General features: G+C 38.0%; 1 protein-coding gene across 5 annotated transcripts in view; it reads right to left on the reverse strand.

Moving 5' to 3' along the window:
- Positions 1-18,162, reverse strand: part of LOC107742703 (kelch-like protein 29) — a 287,726-nt gene that overhangs the window by 174,170 nt on the left and 95,394 nt on the right. For all 5 annotated transcript variants that reach the window (XM_016555731.1, XM_016555728.1, XM_016555730.1 and 2 more), the window contains one exon: positions 9,419-9,721. In XM_016555731.1, coding sequence (XP_016411217.1) covers positions 9,419-9,691 — 273 coding nt within the window. In that variant the 5' untranslated portion in view covers positions 9,692-9,721. The remainder of the gene's footprint in view (positions 1-9,418; positions 9,722-18,162) is intronic.

Genomic DNA, 18,162 nt, shown 5'->3' on the forward strand with positions numbered 1-18,162 from the left:
TTTGTTTTTTAAAGAAGTCTCTTCTGCTCACCAAGCCTGCATTTATTTGATCCAAACTAGTACAGCAAGAGCTGTAATATTGTGAAATATTTTTACTATTTAAAATAACTGTTTTCGATTGGAATATATTTAAAAATGTAATTTATTCCTATGATCAAAAAGCTGAATTTTGAGCATCATTACTCCAGTCTTCAGTGTCACATGATCCTTCAGAAATCATTCTAATATGCTCATTTGCTGTTCAAGAAACATATTTGTTGTTATTATTATTATTATTATCAATATTTAAAACAGTTAGAATAGAATAGAAAGATTCAAAGATCAGCATTTATCTGAAATAAAAAGCTTTTCTAACATTATACACACTGTAAAAAAAAATCTGTAGCTTTTACAAAATAATTTTGGCAGCTGTGGTTGCCAGAATAATTTTGTTAATGTTACAAAAGATTTCTATTTCAGATAAATACTGTTCTTCTGGACGTTCTATTTATCAAAGAAACCTGAAAAAAAAATCGTCTCAGGTTACGCCATGTTTCCCTGAAAAGGTTAACCATGGTTCCCTGAAAAAGGAGCGAGACACTGCGTCCTCTAGAGGTTGCTATGGGGAATGCCTTCAGCGTGACCGGTGTCTGAAGCATATATCTAAACACGACAATAACATTGGCCGGCGACAGCCTGGGACGTCATCACCCGGTGCGACCACAGTATAAAAGGGCGCCGAGAGACCACGTCATCCGCTTCTTCATCTGTAGCTTAAGTCCGAAGCATGGCAAGGGAACTAGAGGACACAGTGTCTCATTCCCTTCTCAGGGAACCATGGTTACATACGTAACCTGAGACGTTCCCTTCCGAGGGAACTTCGAACTGCGTCCTTTAGAGGTCGCTATGGGGAACAGTATACCCACGCAGCCATGCTGAGGGGAGTGCATGCCAGAAACCATGGCGAGCACTAAGTACCAACATGGGAGTTGCCCCAAGGACATCTTGACGGCTGTCAGTGAAATTATCCCCTTCGGCCAAGGGCCTGAGCTGCATACCCTAAAAGAACTTACCTGTTAAGGGCTGGGCTAGGAAGCCCAAGCCTAGGGCAGAGCTCAAGGCTTGGAATCAGAAGGTGTCTAAAAACCAAACCAGACCCTGGCCTGCCACCTAGAGGGGCTACCACCAGTTCCGAATAAACCTGCTCAAAGAACTGACTCGACAGAGCTCAGCTCGCTCATTTAACAAGCAACCTGCCAGGGAGGCAGGAGATGGCCCAGTCACCTGGCATGATTGCTATCCGGAGCTCAAAAGAGCGGAGGCCCAACTTCAAAAATAGAAGGGGGACTCGGACGCTCAGATCTAGAGGGGCGTGCTCATATGAAACCCCCAAGGGCACTGCTAAGCTCGACCCACAAGGAGAGCGGCTCAACAGGGAGGCGGAGAGAGGCCTAACAACCTGAGGCTGCTACTCAATGGAGCTCAAACGAGCGGAGGAGTCGATGAGAGAAGTCCACAGATGCTCAATCGGGATCGGCAGGCTCAAAGGCAACCCTCCGAGGTGAGGGGAGCACTGCCTGGCTTGACCCAAATAGAGGCAGCTTATCAGGGAAGCAGCAAGCAGCCCAACTACCTGATATCACTGCCACGGAGCTCAAGAGCGGAGGGTTCAACCCCTATCGAGGAGAGAGAGGAAACCCAGCTCGACCAAAGCGATCAATAGCGGGTCAGAGGACCTAACTCTCAAGTCGAGAGGAGGACTCACCCAGTCTGCCCAGGACCGGCGAGCTCAAAGAGACCCTCCTGCAGTGAGGGGAGCACAGCCATGTCCGAGGAGCAGATAGATCGCAAATGGGACATCAGAAATGGGATCCTGCTAGAAGGGGATCACACATTTCTACAGGGAACAACAGGGTCCCAAAATAAAGGCAACTGACCAAGGAGGTGACAGAGATAGGCCTAACACTTAGTTCGTTGCTAATGCGGGTTTTTCGGGAGCAGCGCTCCCGGCTCTCAAGCTGAGGCGGGCCCTTACAGCACATACTGTCGACTGTACGACTCATTGCTAACCCTCACATTGAGGGGAGCCCTTCTCAGCTCAACCAGAAGGAGGCGCTAGATTAGAAGGGGTAACCCAGCAGGGCCCAAAAAGAGACAGTCCACTGGAGCAACTGGACACGGTCTCATGCTCTCTATCTCGATAGAGAGCGTGGGTCCTGTATAACCAGACACGATAGAATCTGAAGAAATAGCGTGACCCAATAACCATTCATGCGTACAGAGCTTACTGCTCCTCAGAGCAGAAGCATACAAGAGGGGTTTCCGCAGAAACACAAATCCCTCGTACCGCAGGGAACGCAGTGTACTCAAGCTCACTCCGCAGAGGGGCGATTACTGGTTCAACCATAAGGGCAGTGTGACAGGGAGGACCCGCAGGCCTGACCGTCTATGGAGTGTTGAGCTCCTCAACGCCTCAGCGAGAGGAGCTCTAGCTCAGAGAACGTGCATGATGGTTAAGGAAAGACTCAAATCTCAGGAGACCCCTCAGGGTGAGAGATGAGTAGCGCACCCTGGCCAGAGGATAGGGAGCATGTCACAAAGCATGTACTCAGAAGAGTACTAGTCCGCGAGAAGGACCCGCAGATCCTGAGGTTGCAGCGTTATACTGGGGACCTGATGCTGGGAGGCTTCCGCAGAAGCCCAGGCTGCGTGTCCAAGCCGAAGATTAGGGCTATCACCAGCCTGGATCTAGAACCGATGAGTGAAACCATCACTATAATCGGTCAACAGCAGGAGGCCCTGACTTAGCAGGGGGTCAAACCTAAAAAGTCAGAAAACAGAACAGGTCTGAGTAGCGCTGCAGAAAAAGGCTAGTATTGAATACAAAAACTAGCAGTAGAGTAGATGAAATGGATCGTACTCACCAACCATGGCTCCCGAGCATGACGCAGGCTCATGGATATAGGCTGGAGGCGAAGTCCGAAAAGCACTGGGGTCCGGACCATCAGTAGGTAGTTCTATGAGACATAGAAACTAGCCAAAACATCATAGGCCCAGCATAAGAGACTGCAATGCAAGCGCAGGAGGCTCCTACCTAACCTTAGTCAGGAGGGAAGCTTTTTTGGGGAATTAAGGGGAGGAAGATGAGAGCAGATGTAATACTCTCAGAAGGAGGGGAGTAGATGGCTCAGGTTTTAATCTGGTCCAGACGAGAGCGTTGAGAACACCTAGTCTGGATCACCTCTCTCAAATCTTGCCTGTCACCCTTAGACCCATGCCACTTTTGAGCCCTACCCGCAGGCAGGGGAGGGGCAGGAGTCGCGACACTAGTCTTCTGAGCCCGCCTTTGATCCTTAGGCCAAGACAGGCTAGGACCCCTTTGTTGTTCGGGCTCAGACTTGGACCTTTGTGGAATGAAAGATTTAAAGGCAGCCGAGCGCGTCTTGGCCTTCTTAAACTTCTCGACCACCGTCTCGACGGAAGTGCCGAAAAGCTCAGAAGGGGAAACTGGCGCATCAAGAAGAAAGCCCTTCTCTTTCGACCCGATATCCGCCAGATTCACCCACAGATGCCTCTCCGTAATAACCATGGCCGCCATGGATCTGCCAATGGCAGTGACGGCCTGCATAGTGGCCCGGAGAGCAAGATCTGTGGTGCGACACAACTCAGCCACCTCATCAGGGGATAGACCCTGACCTTTATCCAGGTCTTTCAGCAGATCAGCCTGATAAGCCTGAAGCACCGCCATGGTATGCAACGAGGCTGCAGCCTGACCTGCTGCTGCGTATATGCCCTGCAATTCAAACGAGATGTATCCTGAAGGGTTTTGGACGGCAGGGAGGGAGCCTTAAGAGAAGATGCCTCCCCCATAGAGAGATAGCAGGCCAGCGTCTCTTCAACACGCGGCATCCTCTCATAACCATTCTCACGCATCCCCTCAATGTTGGGATAACTAGCATGCTCATAACTAGTGCTTGCCATGGTAAAGAAGATTAATCGTTCTTACCGGAAATGCATGCTTCAAACAAAACAGTCCTTGAAGACGAAGAAGAGGATGACGTGTTCTCCCGGCATCCTTTTTTACTGTGGTCGCGCCAGTTGATGACATCACAGGCTGTCTCCGGCCAATGTTATTGTCGTATTTAGATGTATGCTTTAGACACCGGTCACGCTGAAGGCGTTCCCCATAGCGACCTCTAGAGGACGCAGTTCGAAGTTCCTTTGGAAGGGAACTAATCTGTTTTCAACATAATAATAATAATAAAAAAATTTGAGCAGCAAATCAGAATATTAGAATGATTTCAGAAGGATCATGTGACACTGAAGCCTGGAGTAGTGATGCTGAAAATTCAGCTTTGAAATCACAGGAATAAATTACATTTTAAAATATATTCAAATAGAAATCAGTTATTTTAAATAATAAAAATATTTCACAATATTACTGTTTTTGCTGTATGTTGGATCAAATAAATGAAGGCTTGGTGAGCATAAGAGATTTCTTTAAAAAACAAAAATCTTACTGATCAAAACCTTTTGACTGGTAGTGTATTAAAACACAATTTCTAAAGTGCCTAAATGTCAAAATTAGTACAATATATTTGTTGAAAAAGTCTAATACACTATTGAATTATTAGGCTGTGAGCCTGTTACTCATTATTTTTGTGTTGCTGTCTGCTCTTGCTCCCTCCCTCCCTGTACAATAAATCCATGTGAATATCTGTCTCTGCTAAATTTTTTAATGTAACTTTACAATCGATATTGATGTCCTTTAGCACAGCATTCTGAATGATGATAATAACGGGGTGCTACTGATAGCCTAACAGATACTAGCAGTTTAATACTCAACTACGTTAATAAAGACAAAACTATCTAGCGTATTTACAGATGAAACTGACCTGCACTTGAAGCCCTGAACAGGTCAGTGATGTTGCTACATTTCACTGCTTCTTCTGGTCGCTTCCTCTCTTTCATCGGGTCCCGCGCATCGGTTCCGAACAGACATGAGCTGATTCGTATAGCGCAGTGCTGACAGTCAAGACTAACCAATTTATGATTAGGCCTATCAATTTATTATCGAATGAAAAAATCGGAAATGATCACTTTGGTTCATTGAGAAGGCATAAATATAAAATATTAATAATAATAATTAAAAAAAAAAATGGTGTTCCCGATGACCAGTCCAGGTCTGCTGGTCAGCATCTTTAACATGGATTCATCACAGCAACTATGCGACATTCAGAAGCAGATGTACTGACAGCCACCACAACATCTCGTCACTCAGCATTCAATCCTTTCTTAGCGACACCCACACAGAAATCGTTGAGCGTGCATTTGTGCACAAGCAAACTAGTCAAAGTTTTGTAAGTCAAATCATGGAATCAATTTACAGGGACAGTACATAAAAATGTTCTGGAAGCACATTGCAAAAAAAAAAAAAAGTTTTTTTGAAGTTGTAAAGATTATTGCAGTACATTTTACAAGAAAATACTATTTCAGTCTTTCTACTTGAATGTGTTAATGCCTTTCCTTTGTAATTGTGAAATTTACTAGCGTTTTAATTTAATTTCTTAATTTAAACTTCGTGGTTTACTGGACAAGGATTTGTAAAAAAAAAAATAATAATAATTTACTCACAAAACAAAAAAATATTTATAGAGCTTGTCACAACTAGAAAATTCATAAATTCATAAAATGTATAAACATGGCAATGGAATTATAAGGTTTGATTTAATTTACATGACTTTTCCAGGTCTAGAAATCACTCTTTTAAAATTCTTCACAAAAAAAAAAAGCTGTTGAGAGAGTAAATTAAAACAAGAAATGTCTCGATTTTTTTTTTTATTGCTTTAACTTATTTTAGCCTTGATTTTAAATCATCTTGCCCCTTCAAAGTTTGCTGAGGCTTCCTTATGGCCCCCTGCTCTAAATAGACTATAATAAACTTTCTCAAGCACTCCTGAGTGCTGGAATTATGAAAAAATGTCTCTGTCAGCGGCTGTGGATTCGCGGTTATGCTCGGGGGAATAAATACATAAACAAAGGCATTACAAACAAAATTAATTACAAGAGGAGGCGAGTAAATAAGCTGCCACACCTCTAGTTCAATTAAGAGTCGTTTGTTGGTTCTGAAGTGTCGTTAATCATGACAGACAGCTCAGGCAGATGGGCCTCTTAAAGTTACAGTAGCCGCGTTATTTATTGTTCGCTGCGTAGAGTTTGTCACAAAAAGACATGTGAGCCGACGCGAGGGTCCCTCTCAATATCGCTAATTAGATGCCGATCTGTCTTGCACACAAAAACAGACTCACAAACATTATACTTTAAATCAGCCACACAAACTCAATCACACGCCTCATACTTGTCAAGGTTAAAAACAAACACGTTTCCAGATAAATACGCAGCATTCAGAGTCATTAACTACACACACACAATTTGCCTTATTAGACATCCATGTCATAAGCAAGGAAAGACGAAAGACGTTAGATAAAACCTTCTCTTTCCTTCTCATGTCTTTCTGCCGCTTTTGCTTTTATATTTATCTGAAAAGCATCTATGAGCTGGACCGTGGGCAGAACAACATGGAGACTTTGATGACAGATGACAGAGAAAGTGTCGGTCCCTCAAGACTCTACCGTGTTCTGATGAGTTTCCTTCAGGCAATAATTAAAGAAAGCCGAGGTAAACACATTCCCTCCAGTGCTGGAGACTAACTAACTAAAAGTAGCAATGCTGCTAACTTAAAAGAGAAGTTCTGTCATTATTTACTCGCTCTCATGTCGTTCCAAACTTGTTTGCTGCTATCTTTTTCAGTGGAAAACAGAAGTTGAAGACATTTTTGAAGAATGCAACTAACACAACAATGTTGTGAAAGCATTCTTCCACGTACACTACTTTTTAAAAGCTCACCAAAGGTGCATTTATTTGATCCAAAACACAGCAAAAACAGTAATATTTAAATAATATTAGAATTTAAAATAACTGTTTTCTGTTTGAATATATATTTTTTATGCAATTTATTTCTGTGATGCAAAGCTGAATTTTCAGCATCTTTACTCCAGTCTTCGGTGTCACATGATCATTCAGAAATCATTCTAATATGCTGTTTTGCTGCAAAAGAAACATTTATTATTACTTATCAGTATTGAAAACAGTTGTGGAAATTTTTTTTTTTTCAGGATTCTTTGGTGAATAGAAAGTTTTGAAAACATTTATTTAAAATAGAAACTGGTTGTGCTGCTTCATAAATTGTGATACATTTTTTCAGGATTCTTTGATGAATAGAATGTTCAAAAGAACAGCATTTATTTGAAATGGAAATATTATGTAATAAATGTCTTTACAGTCACTTTTAACCAATTTAATGCATTTTTGCAGAATAAAATATAATAATAATTATTATTATTATTAAAAAAATTACTGACCATACATTTTTACACAGTAGTTTGACTCGGTGCTTATAGATAATAATATCAATGTCTTTCATTATATCTTCAAAAAATGCCATTCTGAACTCAAAATATGCTATTGGTTACATGAACCTGAATAACAGCTCTAGTTGTAGCTGTCGGAAGGTACTGTTATTATGAAATTATTTGACATTATAGTTATTTTCAAAGTTAGGACTTTCAAAAGTTATTTCTAGAACATTTCTGAAACTACTTAATTTGTCATGATGTAGAAGTGTCAAAAACATTTATAAAAGTATTTCTGCAGTTATTTTCAGAACACTTTGCATGTCTCCACATATAGCGGAATGACAATGAAGCTCACTTGTCTTGATTTAATTTGTCATGATGTAGTCACAATTAAGTACAATTATGATATGTATTTTCACAATATTTCTAAACTTTTTCTAGCTGTGGTTTCTAAACAGGTGTATGATTGACTCTAAAACACTTTTCACTCAGAAATTGCTAGCGAATTTCACAAACAATTACAAAGAAATGGCAAGCAACACGTTTAATTAAAATTTGAAACTGAAATACTTTCCACATACAGCGGAATGACAAGAAAGCTCACTTAATTTCATTTATCATGATTTAAAACAATCTTTAAGTATTTTCCCAATATTTCTAAACTTTTTTAGCTGTGGTTTCTAGAATGAATGAAAGAGAGCTACATATCAGTAAAACAATTCATTCAGACAGTTCATGTATATGAATCAGTTCCAAAAGGAATGACTCACTGATTCAAAAAGTCTAATTTTCAGCTAAGCACTGCTGCTTTCAATTTTACCACAATCGTATTTAGCGTAATTGAAATGCTGTCATCATAATCATGATTCATTCATTCAAAAAACCCTCATAGTTTAAAAGTCAGAGAAACACTGATCTGAATAAACTATAAAATCTAAACGTTTATATTGTACACAAACAATGGTGTAGGATTTACTTTGAAAAACTTGCTAGTAAGTATTTATTTGTGAAGCATACTGCAATAATCTTATTTACAACTTTGAAAAGTAGCTTTTTTAAAGTGTAGTAACTTGTAGTGCAGCCAGCTGCTTTTACAAAAGACTATTTTTTAGATTAAAAAAGTTGTTTTTCTGTATACTAAAACATGCAACAGAGGGACACGTCAAAGTCAAAGCAGAACTCAGCGGTCAGTGTCCAACTGCTGGTGTTCGCCCACAGGGTTAGTGTTAATACAATCTGCATAAAGCTAAAAGCATTTGATTTGATACTCACAAAGCTTTCCGGCCACAGAAGTCCCACGAAATTCACTCAAGCGCAAAAGTTCAAACAAAAAGCTCCGATGTGAGATGACAGTAGCTCTAGTTGGAGATGCCAAGATTTTGAGGTTGTATCGCTCCCTGAAGTGGGCTTCAAACGAGGTAGAGAAAAGCTGGCAAGCCCTTCTGCTGGGAGACTCGACTGATTCAAACCAAGAGAAATTACCCCGAAAACGACCCCGCACACCTCCGGTGAGTCGCTACACTAACATACAAAACACCTCCTATCAGCCATTAACGAGACCTCAAGTGAACAATACCTTCACAATGTGTACGTTTTGCAGGTCTGGAACAAAGGTCACGTCAATCATGGCCTTATAAGAGCGTGGGCTGCGAAAGCCGCATGGCAAGTAGCTGGTAAACTGTCTTTATGCATGAAATCTAAGTGAAACAGAAGCTAATCTGATTAAACGGCACGAAGAGTGAAACAACAGTTCATGCTTTTCTCGTTCCTTGAACTAATTCTCCACAATGGCATTCATCTCGACTCAAGTAGCAAGCTGATGCCTTTTATTTCGTGCCCACAACAGACTCGACAGAGCCACGGGCTCGGGCTTAATTCAGCCCATTGCTCAGAGTTTCTCGTTTGCATAATGAAAGAGAAAATTAGCGAGGAGAAGAAGAGCGGGATCAAATGAAGCAATCTGGCAGCATGAGCGAAATGGAAAAGCATTGGAGTGATTTGGATGCGGATTTCGCAGCTTCTACCTTTACGACAGGTGCCGTGGTGGATGCGGTGGCTCCCGAGCGCTTGGCGGCTAGGTCGTTGCTGGCTGACGTCACGGCGATGGTCACGGGGGTGGGAAGCAGGGACGGGATGATCGGGAGTGGGAGGAGTCCCGGCCGGTTGTTGCCGTTGGCCACAGGAGGCGCCGAGGAGCAGGTGCTGTTGCCTACGCCATTGTGAAGGCCGCTGGCACGCTCGCGACGGTCCCAAGGGCCTCGGTAGTCTCTCTCAAAGCGGTGGTGGTGTCGTGACATCACTTCCTCTTAGAGGATACGTAGCGCTGTCTGCAAGAGAGCACACAGAGAGAACGATAGCATTGATTATACCCTGTCAAAGCGCAGATAGAAATAGAATGCACCAAACAAATCGAGTTTCTTGGCAGGTTTGACGTGCAACACAACAAAACTCGCCACAGACATCTCAATATCTGCCAGACAGTAGTTAAAAAAAGGATGAATTTTAGACTGGCATCGCTTCAGCTGAGTGTAAAAATAACACGTAAGCTTTTAATACCGACAAACAGGCTCGCGTGTGATTGAGTGCGTCTACTTTGTGTGCGGGCAAACTTTTGGAGACTCCCGTGAGTAAGATGTGTCATCTTTGGTCACTTTTTAGATTGATCAAAGAAGTGCTTACTAATAAATTAAATACATTTATTTCAAATAAAAAAACATTCAAATTTAATAAATAGACTTTAACAAAATAAAAAAACAAACAAATACATATATTTAATTACATAAATACAACTACATTAAATAATTTAAAATGAAATAACTAACCAAATAATTTTTTATTAAATTAAATAAAAATAACAATAAAAATTTAATAAAATAAGAAAAATAAATACATGAAAAATTAAATGAATAAAACTTCATAATATAACTTACAATTAATACAAAATCAGTTAGAATTAAACCAAAAAAACAAACAAACAAATACATAAAATTAAATAAAAATAATCTAAAATAAAAACATAAGTTACAATAAAATAAAATAATAATCAAATAAACATTTAATAACATTAGTTAAAATAGAAAACAAAAATAAATAAATAAATAAATGAATGAATAAAAAATGAATAAATAATGAGGCAAAATGTATATAATTTTAAATATTTCATATTTAACAAAAAATAAATATAGAAATGTCAAAATACTTCCAGACATGGAATTTTGATCTTTAAATATGAAAAAAAACATCAGAAATAACTGTACACAAATTATGACCATCCCTCAGCTGAGCCTTTTATAGATCACTTGGATTTGCATACAGTATGTTTGAGCAATGCATGTTTTCACACACATGATAAATAACCCATCTACTTTTTCTAATCCAGCCTATGCCAGCCTTTATTAGAGGAAAAATTAGAGAATGAGTGTTTATTTACAAGACCCAGAAGAAAAAACACAAGTTTGCAGGAAAACTTGCACTCTTCCAGATGGCTAAGGGATCCGTCCAACTATCCCGAGTTTTCCTAACGACTATAATTGTATGGCTCCAAGGCCTCGTGTTTTTAATTAATCTAATCAGCAGTTTTATTGAGCTTTATTGCTGATAGCAGTGCAGGACACGCTATGAGAAAACAATGAAGCAGCACCGGGTTGGCGTTAGCGCCTGTGCTAACTTCATTTTCTGTTATTTGCAGCGGCTTCTTTATCTTGTCGTCGTCCTCCACTGACATCCACATGTAATAACTCTAGAGACCTGAAGTTGGGAGTAGCGTTATTAGTTTCTCTCTTTGTACGTGTGGGAACAGATTAAGTTGTTAGTAAAATAAGCCACTTTTGGCCGTTCTGCTGTTCTGCAACAAATTCAGGATTTATTGCGCTTTGGCTAGCGGTTTTATATTGGAGTCAGCTAAACAAGACAGAAGTGTGGAATGAGCTTTACTACAGCTGTTGTTCGGTGTTGTGGCTTTCGACCAAAAAGAGTAAACATTATGTGCTAGAAATAATCAGGACATACAAAGGCTTCTCTTAATATCAGCTCATTCATATTGAAAGGAATCATAAATAAACATTGTTTTAAAATAATCATTAATAAAACAAATCTCATTAAGTGAAACAGCTTGACAAGCACAGATTTCTTTCCCATATTTCCAATAGTTGCAACCACATGCAGTATTTGTAAATAACACATACTGTATGTGTGTGTGTGTGTGTGTGTGTGTGTGTGTGTGTGTATATACATATATATAATAAATCGCATCCAAAATAAGTTTTTGTTTATATAGTATACGTGTGTGTACTGTGTATATTTATTATGTATACATACAGACAAGCACATACAGTATATATTTTGAAAATATTTACATGAATTTATATATATTTTTTCATTTATATTACATATAAATACATTTAATTTATAAAAATATTTTTCTTAAATATATACATGCATGCATATACATGATAAAATGTGCAAATATTATTTAAATTATATAAATTATTAGTAATTTAGCATTCACAAAACAATACTTTATTACAGTCCAATAAAATTATTTATATACATTTAATTTGCTGATATATTTTTAAATATACAGAATTTTGTGAATTTTAAGTGGAAATAATTTCATTTTAATAGATTAATAAATAGATTACTATATACAATATAATACACATACAGACACACTCACACATACATACTTTAAGTTTAAATGTTTCACAGTCATCTCTCACCATCATTTCTTCCACTACAGAAAGCAGAACTAAAACTAAAAAACTAAATAAAATCTAAAGTGAAAGAATCCATGCACACTATATATATATTATTATTATTTTTTTTTTTATTTATTTATTTTTTTTTCACTAGTTAATAATTTTCTTTAGCTGTCAATGCCACTCTGTTCTTCACGTTAGGCCGTGTCTGTATATTTTCCATGATTCAAGAGATGTAAGGCGCTGCAGATAAAGCATTCATTCAGAATAACTCACTCTAGTCTGGTGACAGAGAGAAGCCCTGCGTGACTGCATTTCAGCAACAAATGAGATCTTCAATCCATCCCTTGTAATTACACTAAACTAAATCACACACATATAAGCACACACACACACACACACACACACACACAGTGTACTACATGCAATGCACTGAAAAACAGAACAGAAAAATGTCTATTAGTTTTGGCTTTAAATCACTGCAAATGTTGGGAACCGTGATGTGAAGTGCATTACTGATGGAAATACTTGTAGTTATTTTGACAAATTTAGCCATCAATTTTACACTTTTGCCTATTTTATCTTTTTTATTCATGAAATGTAAATCTGCTGGGCTACAGTAGGTCTATAGGAAGCTAGCAGTGAAGACAGACATTTTATCAGGAAAGCCTTTCCTTCAGATCCAACTAAAGCAGCTGCCCATGTAAAAGCAGCTCCCGCAGCGTCTCCTTACACTGGCAAACTACAGCAGCTCTGGCTTATTTTCAGTCTGTCGTGCACGCGAAACCACGCTCACATGTGATCCGCTGTTGATCCACTGTCCTCTGTGTAAACACACATATATTTGCAGCCTGATATGAGTCACATGCAGGGTAAAAACTGCTCTAGATAGGCAAAATGCAACTCTAATTGGCTCATAACAGAGTAATAGCTGCTGAAAATTCAGCGTGCAATCACGTGAATAAATTACTTTTTAAAATATAATGGAAAAGTTATTTTGAATTGTTTTATTCAAATTTACATAATAAACATAAAAATGTGCAATAGTAATATTAGTTATATTAATATAATAGTAATATTGTGAACTAATACAATTAAAATAACATTTCTATTATAATATATTTAAAAAAAGATTATATATTTATGCGAGTTATTCATGCAAGATTAATTTTCATTCATTGAATTTTACTCATTAAATTTTACGATCCGCTGCTGATCCACTGTCCTCTGTGTAAACACATATATTTGCAGCCTGATATGAGTCACACGCAGGGTAAAAACTGCTCTAGATAGGCAAAATGCAACTCTAACATAATTGGCTCATAACAGAGTAATAGCTGCTGAAAATTCTGCGTGCAATCACGTGAATAAATAACTGTTTAAAATATAATGGAAAAGTTATTTTGAATAGTTTTATTTCACAATAAACAATTGTTTTATTTTTATATTTATTTACCTAATATAATGGAAAAGTTATTTTGAATTGTTTTATTCAAATTTACATAATAAACATAAAAATGTGCAATAGTAATATTAGTTATATTAATATAATAGTAATATTGTGAACTAATACAATTAAAATAACATTTCTATTATAATATATTTAAAAAAAGATTATATATTTATGCGAGTTATTCATGCAAGATTAATTTTCATTCATTGAATTTTACTCATTAAATTTTACTCCCATATAAAGTCAATTATATTATATGTGTGTGTGTGTATGTATGTATGTATGTATATATATATATATATATATATAAAACGAAGGCAAAAAGAACCAGAAATGAGAAGAGGGGACATTATAGCTACTATACAGTACATGAATGTGTAATATTAAAAAATAAAATATACTAAATAAAAGAGTAAAGCAGCAATGGGATTAATTAACCCAAAATACAACTCTTGAAGTTAGTCGAAGCAAAACACACACAGAAGTTCAGGTACTGGCCAACAAATCAAGATCATATCAAAGAAAGGATGATGAGAGAGAGAAAAACTGAGACAGGCCACAGGAGAGAGAAAGAGAGCTGGAAATAAACAGGAATATATTGGACGGGAAGTGTAAGACAGACAGCAAGAGAGTGAGACGGGGCAGTGAGAAACACAAAACACACAGCATGATCAGCAGAGTCTGATCGAGCAAATCAAACACATAAAGTGCAATCAGTGCAATTCAACCGATTCTCAAACCAATGAGTCGGTTCATTTGAATGGATCAAACACAAGAGTGCAATCAGTGTAGTGTAATTACAGAACGCAATGACGTCAATGAGTCAGTTACTGTATTTTATTCGAGTCAAACATATAGAGCGCAATCAGTGTAGTCTGATTCCTGAATCAATGAGTAATGAGTTGTTTCTTTCCAGTACAATCAGTGCAACACAACAGATTCCTGAACAAATAACTTTAGAGAGTCATTTCTTTTTAGTGATTCAAATACGTACAGCAAAACCAGTGCAATTCAACCGATTCCCAAATGAATTACTCTAATCTGCCCATTCTTTTAATGAATCAAACACATACAGCACAACAAATGCAATATAAACCATAACTGAACAAATGACTCCAGTGAGTCAGTTCTTTCTAGTCAATCAAACACGTACAGCACAACCAGCGCAATACAACCTATTCCAAAATTAAATAGGCTAATCTAATGAGTCCATTCTTTTAGTGAATCAAACACATAAAGCCAAAAAATACAAAACAATTGATTCATGAATGAATCGGAGGAATCTGTTCTTTTTACTGAATCAAACGTGTACGTTCAAACAAATGCGAAACAACCAATTCCTGAACAAATGACTCTAGCAAGTCTGTTCTTTTTTAGCGAATCAAACACATACAGTGCAACAAATGCAATAGAATTGGTTCCTGAATAAATCACTCTAGTAAGTCAGTTCCTTTTAGTGAATCAAACATATACAGCACAACCAGTGCAACAGAACCAACTCCCAAACAAATGACTCTAGTGAGTCAGTTCTTTTTAGTGAATCAAACACATAGGAGCTCTATACAATAGGGTTGTGACGGTGAGGAAATTTTCCCACTGGTTAATCGACGTGTGACAACACCGGTAATACCGGTATCACCGTGGGGGCAGGGGCGTTCCCTCTTTTCCTCCGCTTTTAAATAGCTTGTAAAAGCGGCGTGCGCATTTTACTTTCACTTTGAAATAGCGGCAATTCGGCGTAAAGCAATTGTTCGTTTTTAGTTCGTTTGAATTTTCCCTCTTTTCCTCGCTTTCCTTTTCGCTTTTAAATAGCTTAAAAGCGCCGTGCGCATTTTACGTTCACTTTCGAATTAGCGGCAGGTCGGCGTCAATTGCTTAAATGTAGGCCTGTCGCAATAATCAATATATCAACTTGTCGTGCAATATATGTACATGACCTCAATAATTTTTGGTGACGCAATATATCGCACATTATATTTACTTAAAAATTAATAAAATTAATGTCACCATGTTTTGTACATTACACTTGTGCCTGTGTCTTTTGCAGCTTCTCGTACATAACGTGGTGTAGTCATGAGGTGCTAGTTCAAATTTTAAAAAATGTTTCTACAAAAAATGTTTCATCTGCAGATATGGCCTTGTTTAGGGATCTGTGCCTTTGTGCATATGGACATCTGACTGCTAAGTAGTGATTGTGTTTCTCAGCAATAGTGTGCACCCTTAATTTACAGAGAAAGAAGGTCAGGGACAAATCTGTTGACGGAAAAATCTCCATACAAGTTCTTTGTGCATTTTTCTTTTTTCTAACTTGTTACTTTCGCTGCATTGACCAGCCGCGTTCAGTTTTTAATTGTAGTGTCTGTTCTTTTACTGAACTAAATTATTTTTATTACTATAAAAAATCTAAACGACGGTGGGGGTCGGTGCCGCGGTGGGCAAGTGACGTAACCGGTGTTGCGGCTTAACAACGATATCACCGTCAGCACCGTCTATCGCGGCAAGCCTACTATACAACAGATTCCCAAAAGTAATGACTTTCTTAGTTCTTTCCAGGGAATAAAAACAACAACAGAGTGCAACCAGTACAGTCCAACTACAGAACAAAATCACTCTAACGAGTCTTTTGTGAATCAAACACACAGTATAATTGGTGTATATCTGAATGATATCTGAATGAACAAATGAACAAATAAGCACATACAATACTGATAAGCGAGGCCAATTTATTCATCAAAAGTCTGTGCAAACATTAAAAATTAAATATATTACTTAATTTAAAAGAATAGTACTAAAAGAATGGTTAATTGAAATGGAAGGAACCCAGAATCATCAACAGAAATCAGCAGGAACTGCAACTAAAAGATGTTACGATTCCCATGCTAAATACGGTAAAAGCAAGACGGGTAGAATGAGAATGTGAGACAGATAACGAGAGTCAGACTGAGAGAATGAAAGCAGCATGAGAAAGAGAGAGACGGGCCGAACCTCAACACTTGACACTCCGGCTCTGTCAGTGCTGCTCCTGTCATCTGCTGCTTTTTTTCTCCGTCTCTCTCTTTCTCAGATGCTGGGGGATTGTGAAAGGGAAGCACAGAGCGCTACAGTTTTTTAAGAAAAGAAACCCTTGAAACCGCTCCCTTCAAAGCAGCGAATCCTGACATGATACGAGCCGATGATGTTCTTCAACAGACTCACGCTACTGAAGCACGGCAGAGCACAGCATGACGAGTCCTGAGCTTTGCGTTCCCCGCAAGCCAAAAACCCAAACAATAGGTACACATTAAAAAATCCAGCCAAATATTTACTGAAACACTCACACACACATGCTCGTGATTCACTACTGCCAGCTACGCCAGGACAACACAAGGTACCGTGAGTGAATTTCAAACAATCGCAGAGCCTGTCGGTACAGAAACAGCCAGCGGTGGCCGATGAAGACTATCTTTAATTCCCCGTCTCACGCTGAGGTAAGCTGTACTCTTTGGAGAGAGAGAAAGCAAGCGAAAGAGAGAGAAATCCACCGATAAAATAGAGGTGTAGGCAATTCTTATCATTCACACTGTAGCTCTGACAGCCCCGTGATCCACTCTGCGCGGCTATTTTTAGAAGAACTTTGAAAGGCCACAGAGCAGGAGCAACTTAATTGAAGTGTGAGAGGAAAAATAAACTATGCGGTACAATACAAAAAGAGAAAAAGAACGAGACGGAGTGAGGGAGGAAGGGAAAAACACAGAAATGTAAACATCACCAGCCTGCCTTTATTTATGAACACTATGGCTGTCAATTAAACACATTAATTACATGGGATTCATTAATGCAATTAATTATGCTCCCCTGATGCAGGTAAATTCCAGAATTTGGAGTTTTCAAAATATTAAAACAAATTCAATATTAAAAAAAACTGCTTCATTGAAATGATTGGATGCAAATGCGGCAAAGTTTTAGGTTTCAAAATGTGATTTTCTGATGGATTTAGTGCTTTTATTACATTTTTTTTAAATTAGATTTTTTTAAGTTAAGACTTTTTTTTGTATTTAGACAATGATTGAATTGACGAGATGTTTATTTTTTTTTTACCATATTTAAAAATTAATAAAATAGCATATTATATTGTGGTCAGCTTGTTTCTAAATGTTTGGGGGCAGTTTTTTTTATAATAATAATTAATATTTTTATTCAGCAAGTATGTATTAAATTGATCAAAAGTGAAAGACATTTATAATGTTAAAAAATGTTATTTTGAACACTTTTTTTAAACTATTCGTCAACAAATTCTGTACATATAAATGTAAATTCTGTATGTATATCTAAAAATACACACACGCACACATCAAATTGATCAAAAAGCGAGAGTAAAGACATTTAGAATGTTACAAAATATTTTATTAGATTTAAGTATTTATTATATTTTATTTTGAAGTTGAATTTGTGTGCGTGTATGTATGTGTATATACTGTATATATATATATATATATATATTAGGGGTACAACGGTTCTCGGTAAAAAATCGAATCGTACGGTTCTCCACACACGGTTCGGCATGCACTAGGACCGCGGCTCAACTTAAATCTGACAATGCATCTGTAATATGGTTTGTTAGAGTTCGGCTAATGCATGT

The sequence above is a fragment of the Sinocyclocheilus rhinocerous genome, unplaced genomic scaffold (assembly GCF_001515625.1).
Source record: "Sinocyclocheilus rhinocerous isolate Xijiao unplaced genomic scaffold, SAMN03320098_v1.1 scaffold1038, whole genome shotgun sequence".
Classification (NCBI taxonomy): Eukaryota; Metazoa; Chordata; class Actinopteri; order Cypriniformes; family Cyprinidae; genus Sinocyclocheilus; species Sinocyclocheilus rhinocerous.